We start from the raw sequence: 18,423 nt of genomic DNA on the forward strand, positions 1-18,423 counted from the left end.
GAGGCTACAGCCCGAACTGCTGAACGGAATTACACCAAATTTGTCAAAAAGGTAGAGTTTGGTTCGCAGATTACGCTTTTTGTTAAATGGTGTAAATCCGTTCAGTAGTTCCTCAGCCAAACACCTATGACGACTACAACGCATCCAAAACACCTCCGTCTTACTGATTGTCAACGTCCCCCGCCGCAGCCACATCACCCCCCCACCTGAGAGACCTACACTGGCTCCCCGTCTACAAGAGGATCACCTTCAAGCTCCTCACCCACGTATACAAAGCACTCCACAACGCCGGACCAGCCTACCTGAACAGCAGACTCAGCTTCCACAACCCCACCCGCCAGCTCCGCTCTGCCAGCCTCGTCCTCGCCGCTGTCCCCCGCATCCATCGAACGACCTCCGGCAGCAGATCCTTCTCCTACCTCGCTGCTAAGACCTGGAACACCCTCCCTACCCACATACGGCAGACCCAAGACATACTCATCTTCAAAAGACTCCTCAAGACCTGGCTCTTCGAGCAGTAGCAGCACCCCCCTCTCCCCTCAGCGCCTTGGGACCATCACGGGTAAGTAGCGCGCTTTACAAGTACTCTGATTGATTGATTGATTTAGAAAATCAAAAGTAAAATCATAGATATATTTGCGAAGTTGTACCGTACGCGTAAAGTCCAAGGAAAGTACGCGTACCATTACGAGCACGAGCTGCATGCTAATTGGCTGTAAACTGCCTGTCAACACTCCAAACCAGGAAGTGTTGGCAGCCATCTTGTGCCTCGGTAGAACCGAGGCACAAGAAAACAGAAAAAGAAACAAGAAAAATGTGATAAGGGGGCAGGGTAGAAACTTCCTGACGCCAAGGCCCCCAAAAAATATATATTTTTATGAAAAATCGTGGGATACGCGTAGGTATGCGTACCCTGCCGATAAAATTTTTTTTTGCATATTGTTTTTTTTTTTAGCCCCCCGGGGGGGGGGCTGAATCCCAGGGGGCAATTGATTCTTTCTAAGGGGGGCCCAGAAGGGCCACCCAGCCCCGGGAACCGCCACCCCTCGGGGCTTATTTTAATAGGGTGGGGGGTCTCTGAGGCCCCCCCCAGCGCCGGGGACCAGCACCCCCTGGGCTTCCATGAAAAGTATGCTGGGGGGCTCACGGCCCCCCCCCGCAACCCCAGGGACCGTGACCCCCCCCCCCCCCCCCCCCCCAGGGCTTCTTTAAAAAAAAAAAACCTGTATGGTGAGGCTCAAGCCCCCCTCCCCCAGCCCCGGGGACCACCACCCCCGGGGCTTTTAACTGTTGGGAGGGGGGCCGCACTCCTGGAGCCCTTGATGGCCCTGGGGACCGCCACCCCCCAGGGCCGGCTCCTGCAGTGTCCCGGGGGGCCTACCCACGGGACACTGCTGTTTGCTATGGTTTTTGAAAGAGAGAGCAGGAAACCTGCTCTCTCTTTCAAAAATCAAAGCGGATTGCTTTTCTGCATGGGGAGCAGCATGTTATCTGCTCCCCAAGCAGAAAAGCAATGCTGGAAAGAAATTCTGGCTCCCGCAGGATGCAGGGAGCCGGCAGGGACAGTGGGGGGCTTAGAGACCCCCCCAGGGCCACCAACGAGGAGGGCCAGTGCCCGGGGGATTGGGTCCCTGGGGCCGGAAGTGGCCCTCCCCCCAAAAATAATTTAAAAAATGGCCGGCCCCGGGAGTCCCCGGGGCCAAAAGTGGCCACAGGAGGTGTGGCCTCATTACACCTCTCTGCAACGCAGCCCCCTGGCACATACTGGAGGTTCCTGGTGGGCTAGTTGGCCCCCAGGGACCCCTAGTAGGCAAGGGGAATTAGTTCCCCCTCTTCAAACGCTCCAGGGGGATGCATTGCAGAGAGGTGTAATGAGGCCACGCCCCTTTTTCTCCTCTCTGCAACACAGCCCCCTGGCGCATACTGGAGGTTCCTGGTGGGCTAGTTGACCCCCATGGACCCCCAGTATGCAAGGGGACTTAATCCCCCTACTTAGAATGCCCTACGGGGCGCGTTTGCACAGTGGTGAAGGTGGGGGGTGGTGCTTGAGGTGATATGTGTGCAAACATGCCCTGAGGCGCGTTTTAAGTTGGGGAATTACTTCCTCTTCAATCCAGAGGTCCCCTAGGGGCCAACTAGTCCAACAGGTACCTCCAGTAAGTGCCACGGAGTTGCTTTGCAGAGTGTTGTAAAAAGGGGGCGTGCCATCTGAACACCTCTCTGCAACGCAGCTCCCTGGCGCATACTGGAGGTACCTGGTGGGCTAGTTGGCTCACAGGGGACCTCAGGATTGAAGAGGAATTAATTCCCCAACCTAAAACGCGCCACAGGGCGTGTTTGCACACATGTCACCTAAGGCCCCGCCCCCTTCCTTCATATTGAGCAAAATATTCCTCTAAAATTAGCCGAACTACGAATTCCGATTTACTCACCTGTTATCACGAGAGACGTCAGTGCTGCATCTTTGAGCCCAGTACGGACCCTGAAAAGTAAATTAAGCGTACTTACCAGTAACTTGTATTTCCTTCCATAGGAATCGATTGTGTGGTTTTCACCAGAAAAGTTTCTAAGTGTCTATTTTTGAAACGTACAAATATTCCTCTAAAATCAGCCGGACTATGAATTCCGATTTACTCACCTGTGATCAGGAGAGACCTCATTGCTGCATCTTTCAGCCCACTACTGATCCTGAATAGTAATTCTAACCATATTTACAGTAACTTGAATTTCCTTCCATAGGCTAACATTGACTAGTTTCACTTGGAAATTCTTCTAAGTGTGGAGTTTTGGAACTTAAAAAAATTCCTCAAAAATCAGCCGAAATACCAATTCCGATTTACTCACCTATTATCAGGAGAGACCTCAGTGCTGCATCTTTCAGCCCACTACTGATCCTGTAAAGTAATTCTAACCATACTTACAGTAATTTGAATTTCCTTTTATAGGCTAACATTGACTGGTTTCACTTGGAAATTCTTCTAAGTGTGGAGTTTTGGAACTTGAAAAAATTCCTCTAAAATCAGCCAAACTACGAATTCCGATTTACTCACCTGTTATCAGGAGAGACCTCAGTACTGCATCTTTCAGCCCACTACATATTCTGAAAAGTAATTCTAACCATACTTACAGTAACTTGAATTTCCTTCAATAGGCTAACATTGACTGGTTTCACTTGGAAATTCTTCTAAGTGTGGAGTTTTGGAACTTTAAAAAATTCCTCTAAAATCAGTCGAACTACGAATTGCAGTTTACTCAGCTGTTATCAGGAGAGACCTCAGTGCTGCATCTTTCAGCTCACTACTGTTCCTGAAAAGTAATTTTAACCGTACTTACCAGTAACTTAAATTTCCTTCCATAGGATATCATTGCCTGCTATATAAAATATATATAAATTAAAAAAATATAAAATAAAAATAAAAAATATTACAATTTCAATATTTTTAAAAACATTTTTTTCTATTTCTATTAAAAATATGTAATGTAATTTAAAAAATAAAATATCTAAAAATAAATACTTTAAAACAATATAGTAAATCAGTATAACAAATATAACAATTAATACATTTAAAAATTATCATTTACAAAACCTTTGAAATTCACTGAAAAAACCATAGGTTTCAGCCACGTTATAGTTAGGAATTAGCATTTAAAAAACCTTAGAAATTTACTGAAAAAACCATAGGTTTCAGCCACGTTATAGTTAGGAATTAGCATTTAAAAAACCTTAGAATTCACTGAAAAAAACATAGGTTTCAGCCACGTTATAGTTAGGAATTAGCATTTAAAAAACCTTAGAAATTCACTGAAAAAAACATAGGTTTCAGCCACGTTATAGTTAGGAATTAGCATTTAAAAAACCTTAGAAATTCACTGAAAAAACCATAGGTTTCACACATGTTATAGTTAGCTGGATATTTCACTCATACAAAACCATTGAAATTCCCCCGTTATAGTTAGTTCAGCTAACTATAACTTGCGCGCCTGCAATGCACTGCTGATGACATCACATATTACATCACTCATGATATGGTCAGTGACATCACTCATGACATCACTGATGACATCTGAAATGACATCACTGATGACATCATCCTTGTGAAAGAGTGGTAGACCTCCTCTCAGCGTAATATCACCTTTGATACACACGTTCAAAAATAGAAAGTAACATTTTCAAAACAATGGAGCTACTAATACCAGTTACAACAACGTATTCAGTAATTCCAAAATCTACATACACATCCACTCATTCCCCAACAGTTCTATATAGTCACTCATACGTGTACTCACTCATTTGTACTCATACACCTATACATCCTGTTACACACCGATACTCATCCATAGAGTTACTCACACACATACTCAAACATCCATTTACATGCATATGCCTCTATACACACACCACTACACTTACTTCTACAGAAAACGTACACATACTTACTCTCTTAAACAATCACTTATAGAAACACATACTTATTATACAGGAACTCATCCAATCTCTCACTCTCACTCTCACATATACTCACTTATATACATCAATACTCACATATAATAGTTTAAAACATATGTACTTACTCATAAAGACACTAGTGAGACAGTCATTCACTCACTAACACACCCATACACACACTTATCCACCCATACAGTCCTGCACACATGCTGTTTTAAAAAAACATACAAACAGTGAGTCACTCATTCATGCATCTATACGCTAAGTAATATCCCCCACCGAACCATACAGACACTCATACTGATACTCAAAAAACAAACTAATAACCCATATACACACTCATGTAGCTACTCACCAACCCATGCAGCCACTTATTCACAAAGTGATACACTGATACAGATTTGTTAATACATGTATTCACTAAGATACACTTAATAAGTTAGATATACAATCAATTTTACACAAAAAAATCCATTTAGACACTTATTTACCCATTTATTCTTCCGTCGACCTTTAGATATACATATATAAAAAATATTTATTTTTCAGAAAGACACACATTCACTGGATGATGCCATCAGTGATGTCATTTGAGATGTTATCAGTGATGTCATGAGTGATGTCACTGACCATGTCATGAGTGATGTAATATGTGATATAGCATGCACAGATAATATATACTGAGTGCTCCTATGACATATGTTATATATAGCTGCACATACAGACACACCCACGTGGAGGCGCACGCATTGCACGCTCCCGCGACGCACCTTTGTTGCAGAGCCCCCCATGGAGCAGGGCGAAGAGCAGGAGCAAGAGGAGGAGTGTAGTGCAGGGGGTGAAGGACTCGGGTGTCCCCATGGCTGCTTCAGGTTCCGTGGGCGCTCAGTGCAAGAGTGAGGGAGGGTCGCGTCTGTCACCGAGGCAGTCCTCGAGCACCTGGCGGCCTCTCCCTAGTCTGTTTCTTACACTGACTATCTCCTTGGATACCGTATGGGGGTGTCTGTCTGTCTCTTGGTTGCCGTTCTCCGGATGTCTGCTGTCTCCTTGGTAACAGTCTCGGGGTGAGGGGAGGGGTGCTGGGTTTGGGTTCCGGGCAGGATGAGGAAGAGGAGGGGGATGTTGTTTGCTGGCCTCCGGTCCCCGCTTAGGATGCTGCCCAGAATTAACAAGCTGTACAAAGGAGGTGACATTGCAGGGTGCACTCCTTGCCTTCAGTTAAAATGGCGGCGAAACCGGAAGTCAGGCAGACTTCGTTGGAACATGGGCGGGGCCTGACAAAGAAACAGGAAGGAACCGCCGGAGCGGATGTCCGGAACCCTGCAGGCTCAATGCTGAAGTCCCTGCACCATCAGAGGGACCGGGGGTAGAGCGAGGCAGACTGCATGGCACCAGAGGCAAGACGGGGGTCCAGAGTGGGAGGAGAGCCCAGCGGCGTGCTAAGGAGATGGACAGGGAACCTGCAGACCGAGGAGAGACGCCAGAGTCCTGAACCAGCCGGTGAGTGAGGGCTTGGCTGGGTGCATTGCCAGCACCCTTTCTCTTAGCGGACCCTCCAGAGAGCGGGCTGCTCCATCATGGGGGCAATTTTGTCTACTTGCTGAGCCCCGGTGATGTCTGTAAGGCACACGCTGAAGGACACGCCATGTGCGTGCACATCGGCTGTCTGAAAGAGACTCCGTGAGCGTGCACATGGCCTGCCCGGGCACCGTGAGATGTGCACATGTATGGTGCGAGAAGGCGTTGTGATAACCCCACGAGCCGTACACGTGCACATCTCTGGTCTTGCCATACACGTGCACATGTCCTGTCCCCCTTCGCAATGCAAGTCGGCAACAATAGATCTCACCTAAAAATAGGTCCTAGAAACAATGAAGATATAAAAGTCAGTGATAGTCTGTATGCATTACGAAAGCATCAACAGACTGATTGGTCTGACGCTTGAAAAGTAAGTCCTGTTCTTGGGTAAAGGATGACCCAGACCAGACCCCCACTCTCTTTCTCAGGCAGATGCAGAAAGTGGGTTAATCCTCCTCTGATTTCTTCAAGTCTCGCTGTATGCTAATATTCTGGTAGCCGTAGGCTTTCTTATAGTAGTCATTTGCCTGTGATAAATGATGTGTCCCAACTCTTTTACAAGAAAGTCTCCAAAGATAAACCAGCTTTCGCTTTAGTACTTCTGCAATTGTACTATAAATAGTCCCATAAAACCATGTTCTGGGTATTACACAACAACAGGATATCATGGCCAATGATTGGAGCTCATTTTCTGCACCCAGGCCTGTCCTACCAAAATGAAGCCAGACTCAATTTGGTCCCACGCCATCTCTTAAGGTGACAGGAGACAACTTAGCTGTGAGCAAGCCACCATCAAAGGCAAGCCTCATACTAAATCCCTAGATCCTGTAAACATGTTCATTTCAGAATTCCTGCAGCCCCTGGTGGAACCATATGATGTCCCTGTCCACTCCACTCCAATCACATCACAAGATAGCTAAGGGTGAATACTCTATATTTAACTTACCTCAGCACTGCTGCCAAAGATCTGCATGCAAGCCAAGGTCATTTGTTCTTCCCAGATGCATTTCACATCTAATCAGGGGGGCTGGGGGAATAATTTGCTTACTGGAGAAATGGGAGACTAGTATAATTGGTTTAATGATAGCCAAGGCTTCAGTCTGAGATGGGGGTCTTTGATTAAACGCTTTAAAATCATCACTTATGATGAAACTTTCAAGTCCAAGAGCGGATTTAAGTTTTGATTGCAGGGAAGTAGCAAAGTTGATCTTGCCACTAAAGGGACATGCCAATCCCAATATAGGCAATTTCTTCTCTTTGACACAATATGCACTTAGGAGGGGAGGAGTGCCAAGGTTCTTTGTGTTGTTGACTTAGTTAATATCAAGGTAGGCTGATCCACATGTCCAAAATGGATTGCTTTGGCATGTACCGGGTGTGGTTTGTGGCTACTGCAGTCTTAACAAGCATGTGCAACGCAATAGGTCTTGCATTTAATCGATCTTAAGCTACTGGCATTTTAAATGACAATGCCAATAGTTTAAACTTGCATAAATGCGAGACCTATTGCATTGCAAATGTTTGTTTAACTTTAAAACTGAGCACTGCACCGCTTCAAGGACACCAGGCTCGGTTTCTTTTTTTTTTTAAACTTAAACACTGAGCGCGGTGTCATTGAAGCAGGTGCCGAGCTGAGTGTTAAAGTTAAAAAATAAAGAAAGAAACTGAGCGTGGTGACCTTGAAGCGGTGCCACACTCAGCTTTAAAGTGAAAAAGAAAATAAACAAACAGAGTGTGGTGTCCCAGAAGTGGACGCCGCGCTCAACATGAACGATAAATAAAATTCCAATTGAAAATGATCGTGGTGTCCCTAAAAAGGGCGCCGCGATCATTATGCAAATTTCCAAAAAAGCAGCCGCCATTGTCCCCATCAGTGCCAATGACACAAATAGTGCTCACACCGTAGATAAAGCAGGACTTGTAATAAGCCAAGTAAAAGGTCCAGTCGTTATGGGCCGTAACAAATGGAGACAAGGCGGTACCAAGGCGGAACTAACAAGCCCATTTAGGAATCAGAAGCCACCATTTAAGAAGGACAATGACACAAAGCTAATGACAAATATGGGCGGAGAGTGGGCGGGGCTGCCAGTGCATACCCTAATACAGCATGCCTATCAGAGTGAGCAGTGCATGCGCGATGCCGCTTGGCTCGACCTAAAAACCATGCTTTTAAAGTCATTCATGTGGGTGCTGTTAAAGCTCCACTTCAGCCCAAGTGTGATATCTGATGTTTGTGCCACTGGCCCACTTTCTGTGCTGTATTACAGCAGCCTCATTTCATGGTTATATCTGTCAACAGGAATTAACCATGCTACCATGTATTAGGGGTCAGAACAAATGCACTGGAAGCTGTTTAGTAATCTCTCAGTACCTAGACTCAAAATATGCGAGTAAATCCAGGCCCACATAAGCAAAACACAAAAACACCTGGGAAGACCATGTGAAAATGTGAATTTACCTTAAACGATTAAATCTGAAAATTAAAAGGGTAGCATAAAACAGCTTTATTTTTCTGTCATTACTGTTTAAATGTATATAAGCATTAATGTGTCACGTTGCTTTTGGTTATGATAATTCACATTCGAGTATTATATTATAGGTGCACATAAAGGAATCAACTGTGAGCAGAGAAAGAACATATGAAATATCAAAATTACACAGGTCTTGACATATTTAACTTCTTGCTTAGCGCAGGGTGTCCAATGTAGTTCCAGGAGGGAAAGATACAAGCTCCATTCACAGAATAACCACTCATGAACAAAATGATTTCCAATCAATAATTACATTAATGTTAATCTTATGTGGACTGTATGAGGATTTCCGGGACAACATTGGACACCCTGTGCTAGCCTCAAGAACTGCCATACCTTTCTTGATCTTGCGATGAAAGTTGATAGCATCTACTGATGCTGTAACAATGTTAGTCTTGCAATGACGTACAGCTACAATTCCTGCCACTTCATCCATTAGTTTCATAGTAACACCTGCAAGATAAACGAGTTACAGATTATTCACCTAGTATAAGTACAAAAACATAATTGTATCATTTAATCATTTAATTTTACATTTATCCTCCTGCCTCACAGTTCGAAGGAGCAAGGATAATTAAACCACAGGCCTATTTTACGCATTTCCTGTTCAGCGGCAAAATGCGGTATCACGTTTACATTTGCAATTCAGTTTTCGATTGCATTTATTTTTTTAATCATTGCATTCATAAAGGAAATCACACCAAAACATTCTGTTTTATTATAGGAAGGTTGTGGCTCATGATGCTTTTATGGAATTATAGTGCATACACTTATGATGAGCAGTACAGGAGGGGTGAGGAGGTCTTCAAAGGCAAAGAACAGGAAGGTGATCTTCAGTGTATTACAGCAAATTACTTCAAAGTATGACAAAGCTTTAGGAAACAAATGCCATCTTCGGACTGCAGCACTTACTGTGCCAACCACTAGTATGACAAAGAAAACATGGCTTCAGGCCTAGCATTGTAGGTTGACTGCTAGAGTGTAAAACCTGCAGTGCAACTTGTTCAAATAACTCTTTTTAACAAGGGAAAACCTCCATTTTAAATATTAGTAAGTCACCACTATTTAGGCTTTGGTGCCCTCAAGGTAGGGTGCATGGTATTTAAGAGCGACATATACCATGCCCTTAAGGTAACAGGGCCTTGAAAGCTATTTTCACTGTAGCAGGTCAAACTGTTGAATGTAGAAAATCAGAGCCCAAACATTTCTTATGAATTCATTTTCTAGTGCTGAGGGATCCTGCTTTTGTTTTTACCAGATGTCTCTCTCCTGGCTTGTTGTGGATATAGGACCTGCTTCAACCTACACTTTAGTATTAGTTGTGGGTGGGTACTGGCGATTTCTACCTTCTACTCATTTGCACACCTCTGCCTTCAAAGTCAAATTTGGTGTGGCTTAAAACTCAGACCATCTTGGCATTGCATTGGCAAATTACATTTTAGGACTATCTATTTAGGGAGGAGAGTGAAGGACCATTTGAGATCGGCCTTGGGCTCCCTGCCCTACCCTTCCATTTAACACTAGGGACATGCATTAATGTAACATCTATCACTAAGTTTCTTTTTATCTATAATGTTTTCTTTGATATAACTGATTATGTGCAATGGGTGACAGTACATGCAAACTATGCAAACTGTGGCTCAATATGTGAAGTGTAGGCTGTTAGAAATAGGGGTCTCCAGTTGGCAGAGTTAGGTGCCTTTGTCCAAATAGGGACCCTTGCTTCTAGTCAGGGTAAGGGAAATACAAACTTTAGATAACCCCTGCTCACCCCCTGGGTAGCTTGGCACGAGCAGACATAGTTATCCCAAAGACAATGTGTAAACTATTTGTACTCAAAAGACACAGTATTACAGTGATGACACCACATGAGTGTAGAAAAATAAAGTATCTTTATCTAAACTTAACAAGACCAAACAACAAAAATCCAACATACAAGTAATAAGAATATTAATTTTAAAAGGTTTCAAACAACTTGGTCCACAGAAAACTATGGATGAATGATTTCTCACAAAGTATCTGTAGATGCGTCAAAATTCCCAAGGCCAAACAGCCGCAGAGATGGGAAGCGTCGAGAGACAAAGAGATGGTTCAGTTCCCGAGACCTTGGGGAGGCAATGCCACAGTTCTGCTGCACGCAGAAGAAGTGATGCATCAAATCCAGTCTGTAGGGGGAAGTGAATCGTTGACTCCAAGACGATTCTGGTCCACGGGTGATGTGTCGGGAAAACCTGCCGCACAGGTGCTATATGTGGTAATCCGGGATGCGTCGGCGATCGATGTGGCAGTGGCGAACAGCGCTGTGCCAGGTTCTTCAGCTACGATCCCTCAATGCGTCAGTTCTTACAGTGGTGACAGGTGCTGCGTCGGTTTGGCAGCAGGGCAGTGATGCATGGAGATTTCCTCTTGCACAGCAGTGCTGCGTCGGAAAAACAGCTGGAAGAAGAGCAACGCATCGATTTCTTCAGTTCTTTAGGCTGCTTCCAGCTCCCAGCAGCAAGCACAACATCGAGAGGCCCAGAACTGAAACAGGCACTTCCTGGCAGATCAGATTTCTCAGTAGCGGAGCTCAGGGGAGCTGGAGGTGAAGTTGTTGTGTCCCTGGGACTTCGGAACAGGAGGCCAGCACACACAGGACCTTGGAGATCTTTTTCAAGCAGGTTCACAGCAAAGTTCCAGTCTTTGTCCTCTCCTTGGCAGAAACAGGAACTGCAGGCCAAGCCCACACAGCAAAGGGGCTGTACTCCTCCTTACAGCTCATCAGCTCTTCTCTTGAGTCCAGAAGTGATCTAAAGATCTGAGGTTTTAGGTCTAAAACTTATACCCCAGAATGACTTTGTTCCCTTTGTGCAAGGGTCTCTGAGTACAGTCCAAAACAGTTCTGGTGCAGTATAACCACAATGGGTGGAGACAGCATTGTGCAAAAGAGACAGGATCTATTCAGGTACAAGGAAATCTCCTCCCACTATTCTAAATTCCCCCAAGGTCTATTCAGCTCACCTCTGAGTCATCCAGGAAGGGCCAGGCATACCTCAACCCCCCCAGTGGCGGTCTACAGTGAATGCACATCCCCAGCCCCTATCACTCCAAAACCAGACAGTCAATACCCAAACATGCAGAGGCACACAGGATGGCTAAACAAGAAAATGCCCACTTTCTAAAAATGGCATTTTCAAACACACAATATAGAGACCATCTTTACTAAAAGATGTGTTATTAAATTCTGAGTTCAGAGAGCCCAAACTTTATTTCTCTATCTTGTTCCAAAGGACAGGTATACTTGTAGGATGTTACAAAGTATTTCCCATTATATCCTATGGGACAGATAGCCTTTCAATAGTGAATAACGAAATTGGCATCATTTCACTATTAGAACACGTCACACGCAGCAGTACATATCGTACCTTTCACATACAATACACCCTGCCCAGGGGGGTATCTTGGGCCTACCGTAGGAGTGCCTTAAATGTAGGAAAGGGAAGGTTAGGGCCTGGCAAGTGGGTGCACTAGCCAGGTTGACATGGCAGTTAACAACTGAGCACAGACACTGCAGTGGCAGGTCTGAGATACCTTTTCAGGGCTACTAATGTGGGTGGCACAATCAGTGCTGCAGGCCCACCAGTAGCATTTGATTTACACGCCCTGCAACACGTAGTGCACTTGATTAGGGGCTTACCAGTAAATCAAATATGCCAATCAGGGATAACTAATTGTAAACACAATTTACACAGGGAGCACTTGCACTTTGACACTCATCAGCAGTGGCAAATTTCCCAAAGCTTCTAAGCCAGCAAAAACGAAATCCATTACTGCAGCAAAAAAAAACAGGAGGTAGAGGCAAAAAGTCAGGGGCAACTATGCCAAAGATGCCAAGTCTGGCAAAAGCCTAACAATGTTTTGTTTTCAAAATTCTCTTGTAAAATGTAACTATATATTTTTTTACCAATTGAAGGTATGATCTTTGAATGGGAAATATGCCCATTTGGGCTTAATGTGATAATGGGGGCATATTTAAAATACATTGTGCTTTAGACACAGTTACAGTCCAAACTGCAGAACAAATTAAAACCAAATTTGGCAGAAAGAGTACTTTTTGTGACTTGCTGTAAAACCATTCATAGTTTTTGAGCAATTATCGCTCAAACAAAATTGTAAATATTTTGCAGCCAAGGATACACAGAGCTGAAAGATCTCCTGTTGAGGATGCCACCACATCAACCAGGAAGTGGAGGAAGCCATCTTAGGACTTGGCACTCAGTCCAGAGTCCTAACAAAAACACAGGAAAAAACATAGGGGGCAATATAGAGATACTTTGACACCTAGGTCTCGGGCCAAAAGTCATGTAATATAACCTGTGAATATGATAGAGTGCACTCCAATTTTAATCCAAACAATGTTTTTTGAAAGCTCAAAAGCAAAGTCTTGGCATGTGGATTGGCATGTGCTCTGTCTTATCAGCACATTTAATAATTCTAAAAATAATTAGTGCGCCGTCGTGCACCAAACCGAAGGTGTGCAGCCATGAAGGCAGCAGCCAAACAATCAGAAACAAGGATCCAATGTAATCCATGTAATTCATTATAATCAACTTTATTCTAAGTTCTTCAGTGATTTCGAAGTTCAAACAGAGGCAACGTGGTTTAATCTTACAAAGCAAAAGATATGACCATACAGCCTTATTTCTAAAATATGACGGAATTTACTTTCCATCCTAGTAAATCAGTCAGTCAATAACTTTATTTCAGCCATTGCGACCATGAAAGTGCCATACGCATACAGTACATAAAAGACATGTTTAAACATTCAAGTTTAAGTAGCAATCCCTAAATACATATTGTAAAAAGGTCCAAACTTCATGATACACAAAGGCATAAGATAAATCCACAAAAGTGCAAGTGCATACAGTACGGAAGATTTATAGCCATCGTGCAGAAACTGGTAACTGAGACTTATGAGATCCATCTTAAATAGTGATCCCTAACAATAGTATAAGGAAATCAAAAAGTGCCTGTGCCTCTGATGCAAAGAGAACAACGTTAGTTAGCAAATGGCCAAAAGGCCAGTTCATCTCAGACTGAGTTATGCAAATGAGTGAGCAGGGTTAAACAATAAAAAACAGCTAGTAAAAATATTAAGAACTAACAGGCACATGCACCAATGTTGGCTTTTGCGATTCCTTAATTGCGATTTTTAAGGAGTCGCAATTAAGGAATCGCAAAAGCCTATGCATGTAGAAATCACTTAAAAAATAGCGATTTCTAAACATTCCTTAATTGCGACTCGCAAATTGCAAATCGCAATTAAGGAATACCTCCCCATTCATTCCTATGGGCCTAGAGGCCCATAGGAAGGAATGGGAAGACATTCTCAATTTGCGATTCTCAATTAGAGAATCGCAAATTGAGAATGCAATTTCAAGGGTTGCAGGGTGCCAAAAGGACACCCAGTTGCACCCCTGAAATTGATCTGTGCACATATGTTGCTCACACACATGCCCTAAGGGCATGTGTGTGCGCAACATGAAACTTTGAAAAATGCACAAAAGTGCATTTTTCAAAGTTTTTGCAAATTACCATGAAGTTTTTTACTCCTATAGCGAAATTGCAATTTTTTTGACTTTGATGCATTGCATTTAAGGAATCTCAATTTGGGATTCCTTAAATACAAACGCAATTTAAGGAATCTCAATTTATAGATTCCGTAAATTGCGATTTTTGCATTTGGGACGAAGCATCCCAAATGCAAAAATACCTGTCGCAAAGGGGCAGATTCTGAGAATCTGCCCGTTTGCAACCGGTTTTTAGCTTGATGCATGTGGCTGTATGTCAGCAAATGTCTATGTCTTGAAATCTAAACGGCATGACCAGACATGCAGATACAGTTCTAAAATTAGCTCACTTCCAGACTAAAAAATAGTTGTGTGTTTAAAAACATTTAAAAGGATTACATTAAGAGAGAGAAAAAAAGATACATCTACTACAAGGTCAGTGCATACCTCCTACTGCCCAGGTATTTGGCAATAGCAGGAACAATTAACATGCCAGAGTCAGATTTTAAGAAAAGTAAAGCATATCTGTGACAACGAGTACCAAACTGTCTGCAAACAGGAGCTATCTACCTAGATCTCGATTAGTGATACCTAGGACATTCAAAAAGGATGTGGCTAATATTCTCAGTTGCAAGTGTGCAGCCAGGACAGAGGTGGGATGTAGGAGACAGCTGGCACCAGGAGGCAGTAAAAGTATTCACAGGAAGGGAACCAAATCTAAATTGCATATAAAGTTTCCAAGTTTCCTACCCTGGGGATTTGTGATAGCCTCCAAATATTGCTCAAAGGCACCTTCCAATTTAAACCCCATAAAGTCAAGTGTTAAATGCCCCCAGGATGGATTGGAAATAGAGGACTGCGCCACCCAGAGCCAATAGCATTTCTTGGTCAGTGATTTGCTGGTAAGAGAATATGGATTATTAATGTCCCATGCACCTTCTATCCCTAGAGAAGACATTAGAGACTTCATCTTGGTCAGCCAGCCGATTTTCTCATGATGGTGAAGTATAATATGATTTACTAGTAATCCATAAATCATATTGATGGTCACACGTGGATGGCTCTCACTGATGTCCTAACGACCACTCGATGTTTCAGAGTAGCTTTACCTGGATTGGCCAGAGAGGGATGAAGTGGCATCAATAACTCATTAAACATCAACAATTCATTAAAACATGGAAAAATTGCTTGTCGCCAAGCAATTTTGCCATGTTTTTTATGAATTTTTGAAAATAAAATTTTTTTCAATCTACAATCAAGTCTCTGAAATTGCTCATTTTCAAGAAGCTATTCCTGTGATACAAGTATCTGTTACTGCAATACAAATATAATATTGTGTTTACTTTGCATTGACATAATCTGGTGCTGTGTCATTTTGTGTGTTAAAGTTAAAAGTGATCGGTGATCACTGAATTTGGGGATGTTTAAGGGTCAAATCCCAGATGCCAAGCACAGATAAATAATAAAGAATAATAAGGCTATACTCAGTAGTGTTTTGTAGTGCCGGTCTAGTATAGCTCTGACCCTGTTCTTTGATTTGTTGTGTGAAACATGTTAATAAAACTGTTTCTGCATTCCTAAGGGGCCATAACATGGGCTCTATCTACAACAAGAGCGTTTCTCAGCATCCTGAAACTATGCATCTGGTCTAATGTGCAGCTGTCATATACACACAACGAACACAAATGCTCTTTTAAGAGCCACCCTAGTGACCAAAATCGTGTCTGAGTAGGTCTGTATTTGGGTGTATCAGTCTCTGAGTGGGGTCTATGAGTAGGTGCAAGAGTCTCAGAGTAGGTCTGTAAGTGGGTGGGTGAGTCTCTGAGTGGGTCTGTGAGTGTGCGTGTGTGTCTCTGAGTGAGTGTGTGACTGGGTGCATGAGTCTGTGAGTGGGTGCTTCACTGTCTGAGTGGGTCCCTGAGTGGGTGTCTGAGTCTCAGACAGGGTTTGTGACTGGACACATGAGTCAGCGGGTCTCTGAGTGGGTGATGAGTGTCTGTAGGGATCTCTGAGTGAGTGCATCAGAATATGACTGGGTCTCTGAGTGAGTTGATTCTGTAAGTGTATGTGAAAGTTTCAGTGGGTCTATGAGAGCATGCATGAGTATCTGACTGAGTCTTTGAGTGGGTGCATGAGCCTTTAGGGGCATCTGTGAGTAGTTGCATGAGTCTCTGGGTACAACTGGGTACATCTGTGAATGGGTGCATGAGTATCTCGGTGGACCTCTCAGTGTGTGCTTGAGTCTCTCTGTAAGTCTGTGAGTGGGTTCATAAGCGTCTGAGTGGGTCTGTGAATCTCTTAGTGGGTAAGAGAGGCATGATAAGTTTGTGAGTGGGTTTGTGAATGGGGCAGGGGTATCTAAATGAGTCTCTCAGTGGGTACATGAGTCTGTATGGGTCTGTGAATGGCTGCATGAGTGTCTGACTCTCTCTGTCATTGGGTGTAGGGGTCTCTGAGGTGGTCTGTGACTAGCTATAGGAGTCTGTGAGTGGGTCTGAGAGTGGGCGGGTGAGTCTGTGAGTGGGTATGGGAGTGTGCACGTGTGTCTCTGAGTGGGTGTGTGACTGGATGCACGAGTCTCTGAGTGGCCATGAAAGTGGGTGCTTCAGTGTCTGAGTGGGTCTTTGAGACTCTGACAGGGTTTGTGACGGGACGCATGAGCCTCTCAGTGGGTCTTTGAGTGGGTGTATGAGTGACGAGGGGTCTGTGAGTGACTGCATCAGAATATCAATGAGTGCATAAGTGTCTGAATGGATCTCTGAATGAGTGCATGAGAAGATGACTGGGTCTCTAAGTGAGTGGATTCTGTCAGTGTATGTGAAGGTTTCACTGGGTCTATGAGAGCATGTGTGAGTATCTGACTGAGTCTTTGAGTGGGTGCAGAAGTCTCTAAGTGCATCTGTGAGTGGCTGCATTGGTCTCTGAGTGCATCAGTAGTTACATGAATCTCCGAGTACATATGTGAGGGGGTGCATGAGTATCTCAGTGTATCTCTCAGTGAGGGCATGAGTCTCTCTGTGAGTGGGTACATAATCAACTGAGTGGGTCTGTGAGGGGGTGTGTGAATCTCAGTAGGTAAGAAAGTGGCAGGATAAGTGTCTGAGTGGGTCTGTGAATGGGCGCAAGGGTGTCTGAATGAGTCTCTCCGTCAGTGGGTAAATAAGTATTTGTTTGTCTGTGAATTCCTGCATGAGTGTCTGACTGGGTCTGTAAGTGAGTGCAAGAGTGTCTGAGGGGGTCTGTGAGTGGGTGCATATCAGACTCAATACCTCTTTTCATGGGTGTGTCAGTCTCTGAGAGCATATGTAAGTGGGTGTGTGAGTCTCAAAATGGGTCTGTGAGTGGGAGCCTGACTATCTGAGTGGATTTTTGAATTGGTACATCAGTGTCTGTGTGGGTCTGTGATTGGGCGCACAAGTCTGTAAGTGTGTCTCAGAGTGGGTGCAAGAGTCCTGAGTGGGTCTGAAAGTGGGTGTGTGAGTCACCAAGTGCATCTGTGAGTGGGTGCATGAGTCTCTATTTGGGTCTATGAGTAGGTGCATTAGTGTAAATGGGTCTGTGAATGGGTGCATTAGTCTGTGAGTGGGTCTGCGAGTGAGTGTGTGGGTCTCTCAGTGGAACTGTGAGTGGGTGCATGAGTCCTGAGTGGGTCTAGTAGTGGGTGCATGAGTCACTAAGTGCATCTGTGAATGGGTGAATGAGTTTCTGTGTATAAGAAAAACAAGATTCGATGGCTGGGTGATAATTGTGCTGGGTTATTGTGATAGCAAGAGTAGTGTAAACAATAAAGAAAGCTCAAAGGATAAGGTTTAGGCCATCCATCTACAACCAAATAGGTATGAACAAGTCAATACCTTAATATCCTGAGCTAACAAACATTAAAGAGTATATATAAACAAATGACGAGTTGTGTGTTTCTTCTCTTCTTCTTTTTATTTTGCAGTGATCCTTCTTAGTAAGATCTTGCCATTGCCAACACGTGTTTCGTCTTTTGTGTTTATAGACATCAGACTTCTTCAGGGCTAAAATTAAGAGTAACATTTCATCCAAGCACGTTTTCATGATTGTTTTGCAGGCAGTATTATTTTCGTTCACTGTTTATCGTAATGCACTTCGTATATCGATCTAATGATATAAGAATCAAGGCTCGTGTTTATGCCCATCCAGGGCTGTATGTACCTTAGCTGCACATTATGCACATTGAATTTTCATTGCTATTTGTACATACATTTTCTCACATGATCGTTATTTAGCCCGGTGTGAAAAGGGGCAGTGACAATTATTTAACTGCTTAGAGCTACGTAGATCGTTTACTGGT

At 43.7% G+C, this 18,423-nt stretch overlaps 1 protein-coding gene across 2 annotated transcripts in view; it reads right to left on the reverse strand.

The window, feature by feature from the left end:
* The window catches only part of ACOT7 (acyl-CoA thioesterase 7), a 1,079,233-nt gene that overhangs the window by 354,677 nt on the left and 706,133 nt on the right, over positions 1–18,423 (reverse strand). For both annotated transcript variants that reach the window (XM_086921579.1, XM_086921580.1), the window contains one exon: positions 8,893–9,009. In XM_086921579.1, coding sequence (XP_086777705.1) covers positions 8,893–9,009 — 117 coding nt within the window. The remainder of the gene's footprint in view (positions 1–8,892; positions 9,010–18,423) is intronic.

Source organism: Lissotriton vulgaris, chromosome 5 (assembly GCF_964263255.1).
Source record: "Lissotriton vulgaris chromosome 5, aLisVul1.2, whole genome shotgun sequence".
In the NCBI taxonomy this organism is placed as follows: domain Eukaryota; kingdom Metazoa; phylum Chordata; class Amphibia; order Caudata; family Salamandridae; genus Lissotriton; species Lissotriton vulgaris.